Here is a 24,602-nt window from a genome sequence, read left to right as displayed (position 1 = left end):
TGGTTACAGGAAAATGCTACTTGGTTTAACTGTTGGGGGAAAAAAAAAAAAACCTATACAAAATAAACACTTATAAGAGCAATTTGGAAACACTCCCTCTTATTACACCCCACCAACAACATGAAAAGAATCCTACAGACACGTAAGCAGCTTCCAGGTTCAGCAGTTAACATTGATTGATGAAAGTCACTGGAAAAGCAAGGAGTTATTTAACCATGTGAATAGGGCCAGAACACCTCCAACAACTGACAGGCACTCAACTTTCTTTCTGGTGCAGTGAAAGACCACAAGGGAGCCCTTGTGAAATCCTAGATCTTTATGACCAAGAAAGGGCCTAAAGCAGTAGAGAAATTCAGTGCATGGCCATGATAGTCAGACAGTAACTGAATCCAAAGTAAGCACTTCTCATAACCAAACTCTGGCAGAAAATGCTGCACCCTACCAAGAAAAATGGTGACTTTAGTGGAAAGTGAGTTTGTGGCAGTGAACCTTTATCACCATGGGCCAGCACCTGAACCCAAAGAAACACTGTTTTAGCACCATTTGGGATCTGCAGCTTCTCTTCAGGCTTACTTTAAAAACATTGACTAAAAATTATATGCAGGTTTGCTCTAGAAACACCCTTCATTTACATCTTACTGGTAAGTATCACTTTGGATTTGATTTTTATATAGACATTTGCACAACTGAGGCATCAACACTGAACCAAGAGAATATCCTACAATCTTCTTTTCAATGGCTTTCTTACAGTTTCAAGCTTGAAGAACCCATTCAGTATTAACATTAGACTTCTGTATGTGGCAGTCTGCGTGGGTATTTAGTATTACTGGAAGTCTTGGCTTCACCAAGCCAAGCAGTTCTTCACTTTATTTAGTGTTTTATTATTTTGTGAGAACTATGCAGGTGTTTTATTTCTGAAGGTTTTATATTTTATTCAGTTAGATTATTAAAGACTGAATTCTTTATTTGGAATGAAATTGTTGTCTTACACAGTGCGTATAAAAAGGAATAACTGATACACATCGTCACCATATAAAAATGAAAAGAATACCAGTGCAAAATGCGGCAGACAAATACATCTCTAACATATTGCAGAGGCGGATACTGGGACAATACTAATTCAGAAAGGTGCCAGCAAAACGGTGAGAATGTGGAAACAAAAGGAAATACTGTGTTTATGTGGTGCAGGAAGTTTCCCAGAATCTGACAGAACCCATGCATTTCTGCACCCAGAATACACTTAGAGAACAGTCTAATCATGGCAATAGGTACTACAGAAAATGGTATATTGTGTATAAACCTGGCCTCTCTAATCGCCTCCTTATGTGCCTGGAACATCTTGACGTTGTTCATGTTGGACTGCCAGTATTTCACATATCCCCCGTGGTCTGCTGTCAGCATCCACATATCATTGTGTGACCAAGTCATAGCCCTTACAGGGCTGTCGTGAGCCTGCAAATTCAGAAACAGAACTTCTAGCAAACACATTCCAATACTCTCTGATCCACACAAACACTGAAGTTACTAAAGTTCCGACTAAACAGCTGCAATGAGGAAACGAGAACAATGATGATCTAATTACATTCAAGATGTTGGGGAGGGGGGAAATCCCTTACTCTGTATACAATGGTCTTCTAAATAATAAGAGTATTTGCACTTTGATTCCAAAGTGTTTCTTTACCATTACAAATACTCGTAATGCATTCTTGAGAACTGTTAATATAGAGGATGGAGGTGGAATGAGAAGCATTAAGTGAATTGCCTGTAGCCATGGCCTGACATGGGATCACAACAGGACAGAAGACCTCTAAGGCTCCCATCACCACTCAGACCACAGACCCATGATGAACAGGGTGAAGATGTGTTCCTAAAACATGCTCCAAGACCTCAAGGAAATACAAAGAAATCTTGACAGATTACTTTACCTGCAATATTGTTTCAAAATTGAAAGTCAGTCCATTCCATAAAGTGAACTCCCCACTAGATGCACCAGTGACCAAGCGTCTCCCCTCAGGAGTCCACTGCAAAAGAAACATTTAACTAAACTGTGCAAATATAACATTCAAATATTTCTTCACAATTCTCCAAATAAATCATGAGCTTCTTCAGGGACTCTGTGGAAATGGAAGCTATTAAATTACTTTCTAGAGGATGCAAGAAGGCAAAAATGCAGAACTGTGCCAGAGGACTTTTGACTTTTGTAACAACAGGACAAAGCCCACTGTAAAAACAATGAAAAACTCTAGTTGTAAAGATGAAATAAGCTTATTGGCACCAGTGCATTTCTAGCACATAATATCCATACTAAACAATACTTGTGACATCTTGGAAAAAGTTGTTAAAAGCTGTTTAGAGACTCCAACAGCACAGAGACCAAACTTCCTTTCTTTTGAGTCAAGACATGTCAGGTCTCTGAAATGTAATAAGGAAGGTAGGAATTGCTCTCCAAACTCTGAGAGTAAGAACTCTAGTGTACTCAGACTTTACCATTTATTTTCCTAAATCTCTCCATAGAAAGACTGGACACAGAAGTAGTCCATACACTACACATGCTATTTTTATTTAAAGATGCTTTAACTGCCATTTTGTTCAGTTAAGAATCCGTCTAATTTAAATCAGACAACACAACAAAGTAATTCCAACACTGTACTCACCCTGACAACAAACACTGGGCATTTTACTTTATTAGTAGAGGTTCGAACAAATTTAGTTGTCACAGCATTCATAGGGTTGTTCAGCATTCCTATAGGAGGGACCAACTGTAAGAGAAGAAAGAAAAGATTTCCTGATGACATTTAAATCAGAACCTTCAAGAAAAGAACACATTCCTAAACACCCATTTTTGGAAAAGCAAGGTTATAATTTGCAGGGATATTACCAGATGTAAGTTGGTATAAGTGTTTCAAAGTCTGCATGATTAAAAACACAAACATCCAGAAACAGCATCTTCAAGAGCAGCTTTGTAACCAGTGCATGATGAAAGTTCTTATGCACAGAAATTAAAAGCCTGTCCAAGCTTAAGGTCCCTTTATGGACATGGATTCCAATAGAAAATAATGTAGAGTGAAAATACCCTTCACAGCTTTAAGGCTTTTTGCAGATACAAAAATAACCTCAGCTGACATGCAGAATCTTTCCTATCTTCTGGACAAATTTTATTTGCACAACTTGACCAGTGAAGAGGAAAATTCTACTTACATCATTGTAATATCCTGCATCGGGCTGGATCGCTCGCATATCTCGTTGGTCTCTCTGCCACACTCTATTCTGGAAAGAAGAAAACAACTCCTAGTTCATAATAGAGCATTTCCTTGTTAAATAACAGAAAATAAGAAACACATGGAGATCCTGATTGGGAAATTCTGAAGTGCTGCAAGGATTTTAGAATGAACTCTGTTAAGACTTTGGACTCAGGAAAAGGAACAAGTGGAGTTTCTATGCTGTAAGAAAAGGAGTCAGGAATGTTTAAAGTCTTAATTTCATCAGACTGAAGCAACTCCAGGAAAGCAGCAGTCCTGTGTAACAAGGAACATTTTTGTGCTACTCTGCTGCCCAGTGTCAAAGCTTTGTATTTACACCATGAGCAGCTGTGCTGATGAACTCCCCACGAAATCCACACAGCAGCACGAGCTACCAAAGGCCCTTCTGCAGAGCCAGCATGAAGACAATGCCTTCAAAAGGCCAAAACTTAGATCAAGGGATAACAATACCTTCAATTACTTAAATTTTGTGAGTTGCCAAACCAAACCTTTTCAAAAACACTTCTCATGAATTTAGAATTATTTATTTGGGCTTTGTGCCACAGACCCTACCAATTTGGAGCTGTGCACATATTGGAAACAAGTTCCAATTCTAGGTAAAACATTCCCAGCATGCACCACTCAAGTTTCCTACAACCTCCTAGGCCAAGAGCAAATTACACATTTTCTTGGTTAGTTATTTTTTTCTAGAACCACATTAAATTAAATTGGTAGTACTGAAGCCAGATGGAGATCAGATTTTTTTGTATGTTGTGAACGTTTTAATGAACAGAATTTTGAGGGTGCTTATTCCTGTCACAGTAAAAAGGTCCTGGACTTCAAAAATGTTTTTTAGAATAGCACTCTACTAATAGAATCTCTTTTGGGGCATTCCTAAAATGTAAGAATGTGTTCAAAATGTTTGATGTTCAAACAGATCTTAGAAGATAATGGATTAGTTATTACAAAAACCTTCTCACTGTTAACACCTACAAGCTATAACCATGCACTGGCCATAGCAGATGGAATTAATTTCATCACATTTTTGCAATGTTGCTCTTGCAGCTGTAACAATGCCAGTATTTCAATTTCATTCTTTTTCTTCCAGGGTAATGTCCAGTACTCATAGAGTAAATCTTGGATAAGAAAATTGTATTTCTTAAGTAATGCTATCCCATCAGGTGAGCTAAATAAGCATTTTTACAGAAACATTTCTCCAATGAAACCTAACGTTTTTCTCTATTTCTTAACTCTCTTTCTTAGTTTTTCTCTATTTCTTAAGTATAGAAATGACTTTCAGAGGCCACATTGCAAGCTGAAGAACTATTTAGTGAAATGATAAGAAAACATTTCTAGTGTCCTGATTTTGGAGGGGAAGGGGCAATGGTTCATGTTCCGTTTTGGGAAATTTCTACTTAAAAGCAAAAATAAGAACAACTACATTATTTATAATCAGTTTTTTATGTAAAGCTAGAGGAGTGTGCCCCTTGTTGATGGAGTGACAAAACTATCCTTTGTCCCCTCAAAAAGGAAAGAAGCCCAGAGGTTTCTCTCCTCGATTAGGTGAAAAAGCTGCCTCATAGGCCTAGGGGACTTCACCTCAAACTTATGGAGAGCCAATTGGACAGAAGCCAAAAGGTCCCACCTGGGCAATTCACTAGAAAAAGAAGAAAACAAAGAAACTAATCCACTTTTGTAAGGTGTTTTACCAGGGGCAGGAGGACCTCCTGCACCTGGCTCGATTTTTCTCTGTTTGTTATTTTGCCTTTTATTAAACCTTTTTGTTTCCAACACTGCAACAGAAGCCATCCTGCTGATTTTTATGCTTCCAAGAGTAGCTGAGCTATCTTGAGTGTTTTATAAACCTCCAAGAACTTCTTAGGCCTAGCTCAAGAAAGCTACTAAAACAAAAAGCCAGAACATTACACAAGATATTCAACTGCACACCAACTTGGAATTTCAGCACAAAATGTAAAAGTTGGTATTTACACAAAATACAGAACACTTGCAGTTTTACTACCAACGCTCAACATCTCCTTTTTATTTTATCTTTATTTATATTATTTTAACAAATCCACAAGCATTTAGAATTTTGCTTAAAAATGCAGCACTAGCTTATAGTAGAGGAAATGTATTTAAATATCTGTAGAGAGGCTTTGCCCCGGAGGTCCCGGTTGCCCTTGATGGGTCACAGCTGCAGCCCAATTAAGGACACTGCAGCTGCAGCCCATCAAGGGCAACCAGGACCTCTGAGGCAAAGCCTCTATACAGATATTTAAATACATTTCCTCTACTATACTAGCTCTCCCAGTATTCCAGACCGCTCCGCAGAAACCGAACAGCACAATCCCAAATATCAAGAAAAGAAAAAAAACTTCGAAACAAAACCCAAAAATCCCTTTACTGACCTCCAGATATTTGATGACAGAAGGATTGTAGTCGATGGTCTTTCTGTTGACAGCTTTCCTCATGCGTTTCCCGTCGAAGGTGAGCTGCTGCATGGCCTGCTGCTGGGCGAAGTCGGGCCGCTTGTAGAAGAGCTGCCGCGGCGCCTGGTGCTGGAAGCGCGGCATGTGGAAGAAGCGCGGCGGGGAGCCGATCTCCGTGGCCATGGCTGCGTCCTGCTGGGAGGCTGCACGGGGACAGGTGGAATATATCTTATAATTCATGATTAAGGGGAGATTGTGTTGTTAGGAGTAGAAAAGTTGCCCATTTTTTTTTAAAAGTTGCAGAGTTCACAGCTTGGGCTAGTTGCTGCCAGGGTGGAGTTCTAACTGTTGTTGTTAACTGCTGTTGCAGACATCTTTTCATGTAAAATCCTTTCCTGAGGATTTTTTCTCCTGAGAAGCTGAGAGGCCTTAGGAACAAAATGTAAACAATGGTTATCTGCTGCTGTGGAATGCAACATCCTGGATGTTTCTAATTAATGGCCAATCGCAGCCCAGCTGGCTCAGACAGAGAGTCTGGGACAGCTGCCTTTGTTATCATTCTTTCCTTTCTATTCTTAGCTTAGCCAGCCTTCTGAGATGAAACCTTTTCTTCTTTCTTTTAGTATAGTTTTAATGTAATATATATCATAAAATAATAAATCAAGCCTTCTGTAACATGGAGTCAGATCTACGTCTCTTCCCTCATCCTAAGACCCCTATGACCACTGTCACAAACTCCCTGTTGTTGATGGTTAAGAATTCCCCCTTTTGTCAGTGGCACCCTGCTGCTGCCTGGAGGATGGCACCCGGATGGTGAAGAGGAGGGGACATCGGGGCTGGCATGCAAATGAAGAAGCCCCTCACCAAACTTAGCAAAAACCCCTAAAAACAACGAGCCAACACGGAATTGACGGATCGAAGTGATGTCCAGATGTGAGGAACAGAATCCAATATCTGCCAAGACCCTTTTTACCCCTCACCCTAACCTAAAAAGATGTCGGCTGGACAGGGGACCTCGAATGTCAAACCAAAAAACAGGGAATCTCCTGATGCTCCTGTGAGGACAGAAGGCCCAGCTGTGCCTGCAGACCAGTGGACAAAGCTGCACTCTTCCTCCTCCTCCTCCTCCGTGCCACTCCTGGGAGCAGCAGCAGCATGAGCACAACCCGTTGGTTCTTCCCACCCAGGCTGATTTTTAATAAAGGCATTAAAAAGGAGAAAGATCTCCTGCACTATTTATTTCATGTATACTGTATGTGAAAAATGCATATTTTATTATTGGCTTTTTGCAAATATTAAAACGAATATTATATGTGTTGTGTAAGAAAGTAATGCTGTATTAATTCTCTTAAGTAGTGTGTTAAATATAGTTTTAGGTTTTAAAAAAAATGTTAAAATAGAAATTATGCTATGTAGGATACTTTTTTTAAAGAAGGGACTTCCAGTGAGACAGCAGCCACAGGACACCTCAACCTTTCAGAGAAAAAGAATTTATTGCCCTCTTATCAGAAGAAACGAACTTCTTCCCACCTCGAAGGCACTGTTAGGATTCAGAGGAAGAAGTTGAAGATGAGCAGACAGAATCCTGTGTTTGAATGGAATTTATGCATCATGTATGAAGTATATGAATATACAAGAGATTATTGCTTTTAAAGGTTAATCCTTTGTTAACAGGGGTCCTTTTTTGGGCTTGTGCCTGTACCCGGATGTCCATAACTCTTTGGTTCTATTGTTTCATATTGTCCTAATTCAAATTGTCCAAATTATTATTACTCTAATTATATTCTATTTTTAGAACCATTTTATTACTATTAATTTTTTAAAATTTAAAAAAACCCCAAGTGATTGGCGTTTCTCACACTATAAAAATTATAAAATCCAGCAAGCCTCTGACCACGAACAGGCCAGAGACAGATAACTCCTGTGGAATTACCAAACTCCTGAAGGCAGCAGGGGCACAAAGCTTCATTCAGAAATGAAAGAACGTGGCCAGCACAGAGATGGGCTTCCTGAGCCACCAGGGCACACCCAAGGGTGATCATTGTTTGATAGACACCATCAATCAAGACAACCGAAGCCAAGAAGATCCATCTGAATATGCGACTTCTCCTGACAGGATCAGGGCCTGCCATACCCAGGAAACAGCAACTGTCCAGCCCAGCATGGTGAAAGAAACTCTCACATATGTGGGGTCACAAAGGAAATCGGGGCACCTCTGCCTCAGGCATGAAGAACTGTGTAAAACAGCCCTGCTGAAAGGGCAGTGGTGAACAGAGGGGGACCCGGTGTGACAGAGGTCGGAGCCAGGTTCACCCAGCACCCATCCCTGGCCTGACGCCGTCTCTGTGGCTGTGGGTTTTGAGGACCATATTTTGGTGGCAAAATTAAAATCTTTTGCATTTATTAATTTGGATTTTTGACTGATCATTTATAACACAGGTATTGCTGGAAGCAAGATTTCTCTACAAATTCATTTCCCACAGAGCACAACAAAATCCCCCTGCAGCATCTCTTTTAAATTTAGAAATTACCGTTTCTACCTTAAAAAAATTTCGCAGATTCCTCTGAATAGTTATTATTTTTCCTCTGTGCCACATAAGACCAACATCAAAGCAGGTAAATACTTCTGTTCTCTATTTTAATCATCACTGGATAGAAACCTAAAGTGTTTTTACAAGAAAGATAAATGTTATTGAATGATTCTGAACAATATTCAGGTATTTTTAAGTGTTAAAAAGCAGAAGCTCTTGGTCATACTCTCCTGGTTTTGATACTACCAGTAGGTCAGGGCCCAGGTCACCTCAGTTGTTTGTAGTTAGGTCACTTTTCCTAGACCAGTCCTTGCTGAGATGCCCTTAGAGCAGGTGAGGTTTAAGTGAGGAAATGATGAAAATAGGAAGCTTTGAAGACAGAATTTCTGCCTAACTACATCCTCTATATCTGTATCATATACACTATATTATAAAGACACATCAGTGTTAGGCTTGCATTACTATCCCTAAACTAAAAATGTGCTGCAGGAAAAGAATGTCCTAAGTAAAATAGAATAAAAAATGCAAGAAATGGCAAGAACCTTCAACAGAGGCTGTTTCAGATTCCATTAATCATAAATTAATTCAGCTATTAAAAAAGTTTTCAAATGTTGACTCAACATCTTATCCTATGACCTAAAAATAAAATTAAACTCCTCTCCCACAGCTTCTTGTAAATGGACCACAGATCACATTCTACCTGTAGATATATTTTCAATTCCATGACTGCAAAATAAATGAATTACACATTTAACAAGGTTTAGTAAATAAACTAAACCTTTAACAAGGTTTAGTAAATTTATTAAAGAGTAGATATAACTAAGACTCACTGAGAATGTTAGGAAAATGTGAGGGACAGGAAGAAAATTTCAATATTCAGAATTTTTCTGACAGAGGTAAATGAGTACAAAACCTCATTTTTCAGTCTAAGAAATCCTTAAGTGGTGAGATCATAGCAACTCCCTCAGAGCAGAAAACTACAATTTACAGTCTTTAAAGTGTATAATAACTTCAGACTAAGCACTGACAGATGCTGAACCAATGAAAGCTCAAACTTCATTTTAAATATGTTCTCCCCCACATCCTAAAATCACTTTGGAAGACTTTTTGACCAAAAGAAACTAGCACTGCCATAAAGGGAATTCAAAAACACCTAGAAACTCTCCTTTGCACAAAGGGTTAAATGTGTACACAGAAGCAAACTGCATGTAATAAAAAAAGGAAATAGCAGATTTCTTTAAAAAAGACTACATAATATGCTTGTAAATTCATGGATGTACTTTCCTACATAGTCAAAATACTTGTGTCCTCAATTTGAAAGAGCTGCAAAGTTGTTTCACCGCCAATTTAAAATTTTATCTTGCTTTTTTTTGATCCCACTAAGTTCAAAAACATTTCCCTTTTTAAGTAGCAAAATAAAGCTAAGCTAGAAATGCTGGATATAAGAGACTGTTTAAAGCAGCAGAGAGTTTGATTTTATTTTCTAAGAGTTCTTTCTAAGCACTAGGAGCAGGCTGTCCTTCAGGGCTCAGGCAGTTTGCTGCCACAGAGCAGTGAGCAGCTCTGCAAACTCGGGCCTTCCCCTCTCCTTGCCATCCAACCAAGTGTGACAGCAGCTCTGAAAGAAGCAGCCCCCAGTGTTGCAGTGTGTCCCATTTCCTGTCTCACCTATGCCATCCCCCTCAGGTGTGCCAACCCTTCCCCTTCCCCCTGTGCCCTCCTGCCTGGCACCTTCCAGCAAGGCGTTGTGTGATTGGCAGATCCCCCCAGGCCTGGGCTCATTGGTTTGTCCCAGCGTCCACATCCCCTGAGCCTTCCCCTGCTCACACCTGGCTGGCCCTCACCTGTCCGTCCCCTCCCCCTGGCCCCGGGCCTTAAAAAGGACACGAGACCATGGGGTCGGGGTCTCTGCCGTGGTTCTGTCTCTGCCGTGGTTCTGTCTGGAGCTGTTACCACATTCAGAAATCTACCATGCTACAATAAAACTCTGGATCTAAGCTACGCAGCAGAACCCGCTCCTTTTCTCTTCACCGTTGCCTGAACCTTTTCCACCAAAGGTAAACTGAGTTCCTATTTTGCCTGGACCTGTTCTGAGCGCCCAGCTGCAGCACCCAGCCAGCCAAAGGCATCTCTGGGGTGACAAACGCCACAGCTGCCGCCTTTGGTCCAGCAGCGAGGCCAGACGAAGCCAGGCAGGACACACCTCGAAACATTCGGGGTTTAATATTTAATACCCCAGCTCCTCACTACACAAACAACTCCCACACCAAAGCCATCACAACTATTCTCCATTCAAGACAAACTAGTTCAATCTAGAGCAGCACTTTTCCAGGAGTGAGGTAAGGAAAGTTAACACCTTTGGCAGGTGTGGCATCTTATTAGACCAACTTGGTACCTGGAATGAAGGGGTGGGAGACAGAACAGCTTTCAAAAAGCAAATCTTCTCCTGAAGGCTCATTTGCCTGGAAGTTGCCCCATTTCAGGGCAGCCAGGTGGTCTAAAACCAGACCCCAAATGTGTCTGATTCTGGAACACACAGCTACTGTAACATTCAGGTTGGCTGAAACAAGGTATCCAAAGTTCCTCACACAGGAATCACTCCAAGACCCCCATAACCCATCTCAAATTCTCTTACTTGTCACGAGACATCAAACTGTGGGAAAGGTTTCAAGTGTTACATATCAAAGGTACAGATTTATTGCTGGGGGTTTGTAGGAAAAAAGAGAAAGTGGCTTCTTCCATCAAGCTGACATTAAACACACAAGTCCATCAACTCTCCTAAATGTAGTTATTCAATAGTCAGAGGAAAAAACCCAACAAAAACAAACAATCAAAAAACCCCACAAAAACCAACAACACACCACAAAAAGCTTCAGGAACCCAGATGAAATTTCTTGTACTATTCTTAAGTCTGAAGTTTGACACTCCCTTATATCAATCAGTGCTCTAAACCAGAGAGAAAAATATATTTTTTCAAAACCATACATCCATACTCTCTAATAGGCAATGCAAAAATAAATGTCAAGAACTGAGACCAAGAATGTGGACAAGGATCTATACTGGGGGACTTCCAAAGAAAAAAACAAACCCAAAAGATCAGCTATCATTTGCAAAAAAACATTACATCCCCAAAATCCCTTTTTAGGGAAACACTGCAAAGCAGCAAGTTAATACTCTATTTTCATGTTCCAGGGAATGAAATTCTGCTGAAGAAATTTTCTGCATTACTGTCATTGGTAAATACAGCATTAGGTGGATATGGGTCAATTTAGATTGCAGTAGTTTCAGGTGAGCCCAACCAGTGTCTAGCTTAAATCAGCATGAACAACCTTCACCTGAAGTGCAATCCATATCAGCAAAAGTAGGACCAAAGGCATAGGAAGGTTAATTACACCTCCTCATGCCTACAGATCCTTTCACACTCATGGTTTTGACAAAACAGTGACACCACAACTACAACAACATGATGGGGAGATTACACAGGGTCACAAAAATGAAGCATTTAAATTCTGTTTCTTCAACTTTTGAGAGAAAATTTCACTACTTCTCATCAACAAAGCCTTCTACCTGCTTTTACAAACTCTGAGAAAAGTATTGTTGATCCAGCAGCTGCTTAGGAATATTTTCTTCTAATAATTGCATCCAATATTATCTTTCATCCACATAATTCCCTCATCCCATCATGTGTGCAGATGACCAATATATAATCTATGAACAGATTTATAAAAAATGTGTGCACATACACATACATTAGTGCATGCACCAAGTGGAGCTTCCAAACAAAGCAGCTTTAGGAAGAAATGGCTTTGGCTCATAATTAGCACACCAAACCAGAGCATTTTTTCCAAAGACCCCTATTTGAGTCAGACAAATATTCCCATTGAATGGTTATCAGTATCCTGCTTGCTCGTTTGCTGGGACAAACCAAAGCGTCAGCAGGCTCTCCTCAAGATCTTTTTTATCAACTACAATGTCAGAATGCAGCATGTCTGTTACCTCAAGCTCCTTTTGTATGGGCAGTGTCAGCAGAAACATGCCAACAGATAGCAGAGGACATGGCACAATCCAGTGTAGTAACACCTGATTTCCTATTTTAAGCAAAGTATCAAACTTTTCTTTATTTTAGAGTCCATCAACAGGAGTTTCAATGGAAGAAACCACATTTTCCTTAATTCACACAATGAGAAGCAACAAGATTTATTTCCAACATCTGGCATAAGCCACTTCTCATTTTATTGTTTCTGGACAGTAATATTACCAAACAATTGCTTTTTCTTCTAATTCATTATGCCCTTATCATAATGTGAACTAAGTTTATTTCTCTATTCCATTTTTCCACACATCCTTATCAGTTTTCCTCTTTTTGTCCCCATGAACAGCCCTTTCAAAGCCTCATTTACACATTTTGAGATATAAATTCATTTGGGGATATAGAGCCTACAGAGCAAGACCCTTGTTCCTCCCCAGTGGTGCCATAAGGATGCCAAGCCTATTAATGCCATCAAGCAATCAGAGGGAGAACAGAATTAAAAATGAAAAAACTCCCAAAGATCTCACACCCAGAGAGCAGGGAGTAAAGGCAGATGGATTTGGGCAGTTTTTGTTTTTTAAAATGAGCAAAAAGTCACATACAGTAAAAGTCAATTACAGAAAATGGTTACCACTGAATTTATGTACCCAAATAAGGCTACAAAGGTAAAACTGGCATTTAACACAGTAGCATTATTACTTTGTCATCTTGTTTGGATATAGTTGTTCCTTTTATATAAAAATGACCCTTGAATTAAGTTTTGACAATTGACAGATTGCAACTTCAATCACGAACCAAAGCATTTCACACATAACTTCACTAAATCAAAACAAAACAAATTAGGCTACTCAAACCAAACTAAAACACCAAACTAGTAAAGCTTAGAGAAAAAGAGCCATGGCTTAGATTAAATACATCACTACTTATAGGTAGCTCAATACTACAAGAAAAAATCCCACCTGATTTATGTATAACTGACATATTTCATATGGTTTATGCAAAAAATAAAACTCATCATTAATAAAATGCAGTTAACTGGTAAATAAAACATCCTTGCCTATTTAATAGGGATTTTTAACTGAAGGTAAAGACACTTGGGTGGAATATCTCATTTAGTTTAAAATAATTGGAAGACAATTTATTTAAATGGCTTGGAGAAAAAACATTTAAATGTTTTGGGTTTTTTTCTGTGTAAGCCCCTCCCTGGAAATGTTATGATTTTAAGAACTTGGCTGCCTCTCCTCTCAGTCTTTAACCAGGATGGCTGGCTCTGTTTCTGTGTAATAGAGAAATGATGTGTGTGTACATGCATGCTTATTTCTTTAATATATATATATTTTTTATATTTTGTTTTTTAAAAGATGGTATGTTTCCAAATGGGAGCAAAGGTGGTTATGGTGCAGAGTGCAAGCAGCAGTCACTTTGCAAACCCCACAGTGAAGCCTGAAAGGCACTGCCTGAAATGGCCACAGCAGCAAAGGAAAAGGAGGGCTACACATTTCCCGAGTGCATCTATGGAATACTTCTTCCAAAGTGTATTGCTTCTACTAGAAAGTACACTGGGGTAGCTTGGTCCACTGATCAGTTGTATTGGGTCTGGATGCTATTAGCACATTGAGGGGCTGCTCTCAGTCTCGAGGTGTGGTCTAATTTTTGGAGGTTTTGTTTTGCTCCAAGGTCACCCCAACCGAAAAACGCAGACCAGAATCTTATGCATCAGTGAACCCAGTGAACACAGACTCTAAAAAAGCACTTTCCAGTGTAACAGCAAGGGGAGAATTGCCAGGAGTTATCTGCACTGCAACAGCTCAGAGGAGCTCAAAACATGGGCTGGGACACGTGGTGAAAAGACAGGACTGGAGAAGAACCCCCTGAGCTTCCCCAGGCCTCAGGAGAAGGTAAGAACAAAGGCAAAGGCACCTCACCCCGTTCACTGCTCAGTGTCGCTTTCTTTGATCACTTTTACATCTACAATGCATAGATAACTACATTCCTTTTAAAAATTAACAACTCCTACTGTCAATAGTCATCTCTGAGAAAACAGCTCTCTGCATTTTTTAATTTGTGTATTAAGAAATCTATAAGTACATCTGAATAAGCACGCCTGTTCAGAAAAACAATCATATAAAATACAATTTAATGTTATTTCTTTCCCTCTTTTGCAGAGTATCAACACTTAATGTCTGCATTCCAAAAGATCTGCCTTTCTTTTCTCCTTTGGGAAAATGACAATTTTTGCTCAGGACACCAGCAGTGGATCCTTCCATGGCTTCCCCTTCCTAAGGAAAGCTCTTTCTTGGCCCCCTCCTCCAGCCTCTTTCCTTTCCTGGAAATCCTACCTCTTCCCAGTGCAAAAGAATTACATGAAAAGATATATTCCAGGTAAAAATTTGCAAATTTTTGCCATGTTTTAAAAAACAAAACATATTAAAAAATTAAAAATAAATTATATTTAAAAAAAAGAAATAAGCATGCATGTACACACACATCATTTCTCTATTACACAGATACAGAGCCAGCCATCCTGGTTAAAGACTGAGAGGAGAGGCAGACAAGTTCTTAAAATGATAAAATTTCCAGGGAGAGGGTTACACAGAAAAAAACCCAAAACATTTAAATGGTTTTTCTCCAAGCCATTTAAATAAATTGTCTTCCAATTATTTTAAACTAAATGAGATAGACCCCAAATAATTTCTCTTTGAAACAGAAAATGAACCTGAGCAAAGGTTGGTTTTCAATCAGGGTTTCTACATCTCCCTTGCTTCCCTCAGTGATAGGAATGGAGCAAGAGAGCTGCAGGTATGCTAAAAACCTGCAAAATATCAGAAAATCCCATGACCAAAGCCATTGTAAAACCAACACCAGGAGCAACAAGCTTCTACCACATTTTGCTGAACGTACACTTGAAATCTGCCCAAACTCATCTGCATGTCTGTCAATGAATTCATCTCTCACAGCAGATGAGATTTGGTTTCTGCTCCATTCAGATACCATCAATTTTTAAAGAAAAGATTAATCCTATGTTTCCTTCACTGCACATAAGGTAAATCCACTCAGAAAACACTGACAAAAACATGGGAAAAACCCCTACTATGCCAAACTGCAGATGTGGTGAAAACAGCCTAATCTGACCAATTTCCCAAATTGCTTTGTGTTTCAATTTCCTACTGCATTGGAAAAACACTTCATCAGATTCACAAAACCAGATTACCTACCCAATGTCTGAGAATTCTACATCTTTGAGACAAAAAAAATATTAAAAAAAACCTCAAGTAATTTTGAGTACTTTTCTTATTATATGTAGGTTGTATTATTTTTATTTCAGAACAGATGTGAGACAGATTAAGCTGTTTCCTTAGAACATAATGGTATCTTCCCACTGATTATGAGAGAGAATTGGTGGATTAAGCAGGATTATAAAATCAGTTAAAAAACTAGATTCAATAATGAAAGTACAAAGTTGCTCAACCTTTTAGTCAAAAGCAGACCTGTAACAGTAAAAAAAACCAAACTGTGTAAGGTTCTTGACCTCTGAATATTTTAAAATATCATTCTCATTTTGGATTATGTAAAGGCTCTGCAGCATGCATTTTTGTGCACTTTTATATGTACATCTCAAAAGATTTTCTACAAGACATGCAGATGTGAGCACAGGAAGTTTCAACTTAAAACCAAAACCATTCTTACAATTTGAGAGACTCCTGAATTATCTACAGGTGCTGGAGGTTGCTACTACAGCAAATCAAGCAACTGAAGGCAGAAATACTGCCCTGTGTTATACAACACTGCTATTATGCAACATCCCCATTCTCTGCAGCAAGTACTTCTCCCCTGGCCTCTACTGCTCTGCTCCCAACACACATTTGCAACCATTCTCTATTGTATTCTATTTGTGAAGCAAACTTTCCTAGAAATGGGATTTAAATTCTGAACCATGCAAATCAAGGGAAAGAATTTAGCAGTTTTCCCCATTTTGGTCATTGTGTTCCAACAGAAAATGTAAAAAATAAAATAAAAATCTCATTTTTCATTAAAATTGTAGAAATATACTTCAATTAATAATTGTCTAAGTCACAATAAACTACTTTGCCCAAAAGGCTCACAGATCTGTTCTTATTTGGAAATACTCCAAAGCTTTTTGTTTTATGCACAGTCCAAAATCTCCTCCACTGCTGTGACCAAAACCCTAAAATGCAGCAGCATCTTTTCCCCTTTAACTTCAGTTCTGCACCTTCACAATGCCCAGATTCACCCCAAAGCTCAAACTTTGGACTTTCAACAGAACCTGAATATATTCACACACTGTACAGAGTATCAAAGGACAGAACATGCAACATGGCAAAATGGGATTATGGTGATGCAGTTTTGGATTTAAAGGGTTTATTCCCTGCAGGACAAGGAGTGCTGACATTTAATAGGCAAAAAGGGCCTGCACCTTTAAGTTTCACATAAAAACACACAATGCTCAAGAACTTCTGAAACAGGAGATCAAATTTACAGCAAATGGAGCTACCTAAAATCCCAAAGGGGAGCACCTTCAAAGAGCCAGCCTGGAGCTCTCTGTTACAGAGGGAGAAGCTTCAACAGCTGAGCCTGCCTAGCTGCATGTAAGTAACACACACTGTAATACCTTCTTTAAACACCCTGCAAATTTTGGGGTTCTACCATTCAACAAATACCTTATAATCAAATCACAAATGTTCCTTATTTTATGCTCAAGCTGAGCCCTTGACTCATTTCACAGCAGACATATTTACAGGAGATCATGTGCTTACATACATTATAAAAAACCTCAAAATACTTCATTTCACAGGACTCAGACAGCTCCTGCTTTGGCTACAGTACAGAAAACTGCTTTCATGAGTGCAACAGCCTGGAATCTTTGCCTTTCTGCACCTCACAGAAGCAACTTCTGTAAGCTTAAGTTTCTTGAGCTGTACTTCAAAACATGGGAGCAATCACAGATTGCACCTCAGCTAGAAGATAGACAGGATTTGGTTTGCTGCCATGATTTTACTCCTACCAATTGGATACCTTGCTTTTACCTTACAGTTTACTCACAATATTTATTTTAATAGAACATTTTTCCTCTCCCTAAACTTCCCAAATACACCTTTATTTCAACTGCTGCTTAGTATTTATCAAGAGGCGCATTATAACCTAAACTTGTCTAAACCTATAATCTAAGCTTGTCTAAACCATTATAACCTAAACTTGTCTAAACCTATAATCGAAACTGGTCTAAACCATTATAACCTGAACTTGTCTAAAACCTTTCTTTTATTGGGAGTCCCTATGACAAAAGCAATTCATCTTACCCAGCTGAAGACTCACAAGCTTGGTTTTCATGCTGAAGTGATTACTGCTGCTGCCTTCCCTTGCAGCTGCTACTTTGTCAGGAAACAAAACTTCAGGACTGATGTTTAAAACATATAAACATGTCATGACAGATACTAAAATACCTGACTTATGAAAAGAAGTTTAAAAGAAAAAGACTGATGTTTAAAACATATAAACATGTCATGACAGATACTAAAAAACCTGACTTATGAAAAGAAGTTTAAAAGAAAAAAAAAACCTGTCATCCCTGCTAATCCTAAATATCAAGACCCTCCTCAGCTGGTTACAATATCAAAACTTAGTGAATAAAAAAGGCCCAGCAGAATGTGTGGATCCCCTCCCAGTTTCATTCAATGATCAGTTCCCTTCCTTGAGAGGAGAATGCTCTGGTTGCTGTTCACTGCCTGAAGCTCTCTGGTTTCTCTGGGAGCAGCCTCTCCTTCTGCAGCTCCTGCAAGCCCAGGAGGCTCTGCCTGCCCACAGAGCCCTGCAGGTCTCCCTGCTCATTGCCAGGTGTTCTGGTGAGCAATTCCTCAAGTTCCTCTTGGCTCAAGTACCACTGTTGGGTACACAATGGATGGACAGAGACAGACAAGAGGAGGAGAAAGAGTGACAAGAAATTGTCCAAAAAAATTTCTTCAGAGGACTTTATTATCAGCAGAAGGGAAAAGGACTAGAAGGACTGTGGAAATGTGTAGGGCAAAACTTAAGTAGGCAACACAGCAAATTGTCCTTGCTTCAGGCACAACCTCCTGAAATTCTGATGATTAAGAAAAGAAAGTTCATATAATCTAGCAACAGTTTCCTTCTGCTCATTCACACTATGGAACAGAAACATACATTTTAATATACTAAACACAGTTCAGGATCTGAGACCCAAAGAGTTGCAAATCCAATGCTGACAAGACACCTAAATTTTTTAGTAAAACTTGGCAATTATCAAGAGTAGTAACATGTTACAAAGATTTGCTTTTCACAACCTTCATCAGTTAAATGATTACCAAACATACCCAGAACTCTTGCAACATTTGCTTTTGCATAGAAGAGAAGCTGCAAATATCCACAGAATTTAGGGAATCTTTACTTCATGACCCCAGGAATGCTCACTCCCTGCCTCCTTTAATGTTGCTCAGGCTCATCTTCTGACAAAACAATGCTGTTTGCTGTTCTGGTTTCTGGGCCAAATAAAGGCAAAAGAGTGTCTTCATTTTCTATAATGACACAACTGAAGTCTGGAAGGGGTAGCAGGAGGAAGGATGACAGTGCTATCATGTGTGATCATGTGGAAAAGTGTGCCTTTATATGGTGAGAAGTGTAAGAAGGTTAAAAAAAAACAACTAAAAGCAATTGTTTTCCAACAGTTATTAAGTGTATTCAAAGATCCTTTTCCCACTTCTCTAACCAAAAAGAGATTTGATACCTCAGTAGAAACTCCAAGATAAAAGAACTTTTCATTTTGCTGCATATTTTGATGCTAAAATCCATTTATCACTGCTGTCCATACCCTAACCTGCATCCAGAGGTGCAGACTGTGCAGAGCTCTCAACTTCTGGGCACCCCAAGGTTATTTAAACACCTCATGTACTCAGTACAAGAACAGACTAAACAATTGTACATCCACACTGCAGAATAAATTGCCTAGAACATATTACCCTACAATGCTTTCTTCACAATAGCCAAGAAGATTTTTGAAAGGGATTTTTAATTCTCTTTTCATATAAAGATGTGGCAGATGCACACATACTTCCCCAAGACAGAAATTTGTTATCTGCCCCAACAGCAGAGCAGCTAAATTAGCAACCATTTGAATACAGAATATGCAAATGAATACCTACAGTTGTTATGCCTAGACTCAGCTGATGAAGAGACATCATTAAGCAAAAGTAGTGGAATTGCAGCAAACAATTCCAAAACTATTGAATCACACAATGCTGCTAAACAAGGCTGATGAACCCTGCTAATTATCAATGCTCCCCATTTTTATCTTACTGCTGAAGCCAAAGAGTTAAAAACAAACAAAAAAACCCCAGCAAATCTGATCAAACATCTGCTAAATTAAGGAAACAGTCAAAGAAAATAGCATTTATAAAACTATTTTGATCAAATCAAGTTCTGACTGCAGATGATTTATGTGAAAATCTCCAGAACTGTAGCTTCTCACTGCCTGCTTCAGTTAAGATATGAAAGTCTAGCATATATGCAAACTTGGTTTTTTACCACAGTATGGTGTGGGAGATGAATGCATAACCCCTGTTTGCTGGTGGTTAGGCTAGGAACTGTTCAACCCCATGAGGAACAAACTTACAATAGCAAAAAAACCCCAAAACCCAGTGCTGTTTACTGCAGTTTCAAGCTCCCAGTGTATAAAATTACAGATATCACTTGAGCAGTCCTAAGCTTTGTCAGAAATCTTCACCTATTTTCAAACCTAACCAACCTAGATATTTCTCCTATAACAAGAAACTTTCAATACTAGAACACTTTCTAAACTGATGGGTGATGTATACACATCTCATACAACTGGAAATGAATTAGAAATGCATTTTCTTTTAACTGGAATCACAGAGCCAGTTTGTTCCAGGAATGTTTTCTGATCTTTGCTTGTGGATTACAAGCCCTGCAAATGCCTATATATGGTTATGTGTATGTATATATATATAAAAAAATATATATGTGTATATATATAAAATATATATATATGTGTGTGTATATATATATAAATAAATATATATATATAAATATATATATATACACACACACACAAACTGCTAAAAAACCACTTTAAAATTCTTTAGTAAACAGCCTTTGCTTTGGCCATTTAGTAGAGTTCAATAAAACTTTCTGTATCAATACATTTCTCAGTAAGGTCAAGCTCACACAAAGCATTTCAAGGAGAAAGGGTTCAGTGTCAGATTCTCCCTACATACAAAGTCATCCATCTCCCCATGAGAATGACAAGTCAATAGAACAGCAAATCACCAGAGAGCTGCAGTTTTGAAAGCTGGAGTTCTCCAAAAGTCTAAAATCCCTCAGCATTTCTCTCCTACTTCATATCTGCTGCCTTGAGAATATCAGCAAGTTTTCCTGTCAAAAGCAGCATTTTCATCACCAGTTCTAGGTCAGTATTTTCATCTTACTACACAGAAAGCTTGGCAGCTGTGGCTTGTATCAGTCAGAAATCTACAAGGATATTACTAGAAATAGCTACTTCATTTATTAGGCTTAGATTTGCTAAGGAGACCAAAATATTTGCATCCATCCATAGAAAAAGAATGTAAAATATGGTTTGATGACTGATTCTCATATGACTTTAGCTCCAAACTCAGTAATTGAGAAACAGTGCAAACATTGCAGAATAAACATACTCATTCAGCCTGCACTCCTCCTCCCTGCAATTGTGCACAATCCCCAACTTTTCCTGTGGTAGAACCAGAACATTTCACCAGGCTCTGCACGAGGTGCAAGGGTTTGCTCACAAACATGGCCCAAAGGAAGAGCTTTTCAAAGCTAAGTGGTGATTTTACTGATGGGATGGGGGAAGGAGGACAAGGGCAGAGCGCTCATTGTTCCTGTGACCACACAACCTGAGTGCAGCCACAGCTGCTGAGGGAACCTCAGCACTGAATTGCTGAGCTGACTGACCCAAATCCAAACTAAAGCTGCTGAGGCCAAACCAAAGCAGGCCTGGCTTGAGCCCAAGTGTGTGCTCCCTGCCATGACCCCTCCTTCCAGCCAACATAAACATCTGGTGACCACAGCAGACACACACCCAAAAAACTGCGCGTGTTATGAGACCATTTTAGCCAACATTGCTCAAAGCCCAGAGCAGCCTGGCAGGCAGCTGGCTACTGAGAATTCAGGGAATGACTCCAAGGGCCAGGAGGAAAACCAAAGGATCAGGAAGCAGGGCAAGCAGGCATTTCTATGGCAGATTACTGCACAGATGCACAGCCTTCAGGCTGTAAATCCAGCACTTCCATTAGCTGGAGCTGTGCTGCTGCTTAACCAGCTCCAAGGGCACTCCTGTCAAACCCAACCTGCAGCTGAATACTCCTAAACCCACAGGAAAGAAAATACAGGTGACAGTGCTGCCAAAACTGCACCCTGAACACAAAACTATACCAAACACAAACTGCTAAAGGCTCCTTTTATCCAGACTCTGGCCTCTTTCAAAAAAAGACACATTAACATATTCTTATGTATAATGTTTCTTTTGGATTTGGGATAATGATTTAAAGGAATCCTCAAATGCTTAAACTGCAGAAACATGGATTAATTCATGTACCCCTGTGCTCATTTTGAATGATATAAAATATTTTTATAAAGAACTGATCAGTACCAACAAATCCATAGTTCTAGTGGCAAACCTGCTTTTGGCCTGTCCTGGCAGACTATCCTGCTGAATTTCATGGACTCACTTTTGGGTAAAGTCACAGGTGAGTGACTAAGAGCCACTGAAATTCCAGGCTTTGTGACCAACTGCTTTGGATGAAACCTTGGTACTGCACACATGCCCATCATTTCAGGGATGGACTTCACAAGAGCTGATCTGTCAGATCAGACCAGTGCACGCTGCCTCTCCTCAGGCTCACCAGGGATTTACCATCACCTCCTCTTTCCCACCTCACCAGAACCCTGCATGTTTAACATGCAGGCCAAAAGAGAAAAGTGACCCAGATAAACACAAACACAAATATTGTGATAAACACAAATCCTATTTCTGCTCTCAGAAAGGGGCCCCCTGTACAGCCACCTGCACCACTGCATCAACTTCTGGACAGCCAAAAGAATACTATAATTTTAATGATTTTAAATGACTTACAATTATAGGTCAGTTACAACTACAATTACAACTACACTGATAGTATTTTCAAAGCTCCAAAAGTTAATAAAATTTTTGAACCAATATACTTCATTATATTGAAGACTAATTAAATAGCAACAAAGAGCTCATATGGCATGTTATTGTTCTTTGCATCAAAATCAACTAACAAAGTGAACAGAAAATTGAAAGTGTTCAGATTTAACAACAGGGTATGGAAAAAAATCCTATTTAAAGGAAAAATGAAGTTGAAGATAAAAGTTCTAACTTTTTTACTGATAGAAAAAAAAATGTACCAGGGTTACTGGATGCAATATATAAGAGAGGAAGAAATGCTTTCATTTGTGTCTAAAGAATGTGAAAAATTACACATATAGATAGAATATTAAAAAAAGTATGGGCAAGAACACTTACATGCAATTGTTTGGACCAACACAAGCTTTATCAGGCTTAGACAACAGTGATGCTCAATATTGTAGAGAGTCTTTCCTTCTACTGGTGGGAGAAAATGTGATAAAGCCCCAGTGAGTGGAAGTGCTCAGAACAAAGCCCAGCTGTGGTGCAGAGGTAGAAAGGATCAGTTTAACTCCAGGATCCCTCCACACACAGACTGAGCTCCTGCTCACTGCACAGCCCCAGGCAGGAGTGGAATCACTGCCAAGTCACTGCCAGCAAAGTGCTATCAGCACAGCAGAGCAACCCCTCACTGCTCTCCTGCTAAACACACACCTCCATCCCCACTGCAGCTTTCACAACAGCATGACTGGGACACCCAGCCCCAGTGTGGAGAGCAGGCTGAACCAGAAGGGACATTATGAAATGCTGAGTAGCTTTTTTTAAATACTACTGAGCAAGAACAGATTGCTGGGAAGTTTAGCACCACTTGGAAAATAGGGGACTGTGCATGCTCCAAACTGAAGTGAAATTACTAGCAAAACACAAATCAAAACCATTAGTACCTCTCTGCTCTTACCTTCAGATATTTTCTATGATAAGAAGTAAAATCCAAGGATATCTTAAGGTTTTAACCTTTTGAAGGACCCTGGGCACATCTCCTCCCCCTCACCATGCTCTGACAATGCTCAGTTTCTGTATGAACCACACCAACCAGGCCTGCATATCTGTGTTTGTACTTTTGTTAACATAACAATCCAATATCAGGAATGTAAACATGGCAAATAAAGAAGAAATTTTGTAAAATTCACAGACACACTGCAGATAACTTCCTGCTTGTTTGCACAAGTAGTTTTCTAAATTGTAACCTCTATCTGAGCAAGGCCAAAATAATTCTCATTTCCAGTGTTACTGAACCAACTCTTGAAACTCCCTAGACACCTGGCTAGCAGATGCACAAAATGAAACATTTTGCATGGAGTCATCCCAGTACAGATTTAAACTGTATTCCTTCCATATGGCTCCTCAGCCTAATGCCTTCTGCATGAGTGTTTTTTCCAGGTGAGTCAGACTCCTTTGCTGGGATGGGAACAAAACAGGAGATTTCTCATCCCCTCCTCAGACCAAGGTCTCTCTGCTGCAGCAAAAGGAGCCATTCCTGGTACCTCTATGTCAAGCACAGTTCAGGATTTTTAGGCTTTTACTTCCTGTGCTGATAGCACAAAGACAGAACTGATGAGAAATTTTCAATTCCAACAGTCCAAAGAGTCCAATATTTACTGCTCCAAGGGACCAACACTTCAGACAACAGGGAATGGCTGTCACTCTTTGCAGTAACTGATATTTGAGTCAAAAGGTTTCAGCAGCTCTATGAGGAGTTACTCACACCTAACATTCTCTGCACCTCTAAGGTTTTTTTTTTTCTCCCCCCAATCTTTCAATACTTTATTTTTAGTATCTATATTTTCAGATCTTCTCATTAGAACTATTGCAACACAACTGAACAAGATGTTAAGAATCAGATTTTTGAAACACATTTAATAATTATATATTCTCAGAGTAGGATGATGGCAGAATATTGCAGCAGATCACTGAGAAGTAAAAATCAGTTTACTTGAAAAAGAACTTAGGAGCAAGGAGCCCTGAAGTATTTTGGCACAACACTTTTTGCACACTATAAACTCTCTGACATGCAATATTACCTCTCTTAAAGGAAGGATAGAACTATAGTTAAGCATAAAAGTTAGAGCATTGAGTTAAGCATAAAAGAATAAAAATATGCTGCAAGAAGGATGAGGAATTGCTACCTACAAAAAC

The 24,602-nt window shown here is 39.3% G+C and overlaps 1 protein-coding gene across 3 annotated transcripts in view; it reads right to left on the bottom strand.

Moving 5' to 3' along the window:
- WDR33 (WD repeat domain 33) overlaps positions 1 to 24,602 on the bottom strand; it is a 72,636-nt gene that overhangs the window by 46,728 nt on the left and 1,306 nt on the right. For all 3 annotated transcript variants that reach the window (XM_077183666.1, XM_077183665.1, XM_077183664.1), the window contains exons 2-6: positions 5,648 to 5,871; positions 3,199 to 3,267; positions 2,655 to 2,759; positions 1,926 to 2,021; positions 1,301 to 1,452 (exon numbers count right to left, since the gene is read on the bottom strand). In XM_077183666.1, the coding sequence (XP_077039781.1) occupies positions 1,301 to 1,452; positions 1,926 to 2,021; positions 2,655 to 2,759; positions 3,199 to 3,267; positions 5,648 to 5,851 (626 nt within the window). In that variant the 5' untranslated portion in view covers positions 5,852 to 5,871. The remainder of the gene's footprint in view (positions 1 to 1,300; positions 1,453 to 1,925; positions 2,022 to 2,654; positions 2,760 to 3,198; positions 3,268 to 5,647; positions 5,872 to 24,602) is intronic.

This window comes from Agelaius phoeniceus, chromosome 10 (assembly GCF_051311805.1).
Source record: "Agelaius phoeniceus isolate bAgePho1 chromosome 10, bAgePho1.hap1, whole genome shotgun sequence".
Lineage (NCBI taxonomy): Eukaryota > Metazoa > Chordata > Aves > Passeriformes > Icteridae > Agelaius > Agelaius phoeniceus.
The sequence above is the reverse complement of the archived record's forward strand: the minus strand, read 5'-3'. Positions and strand labels throughout refer to the sequence as shown.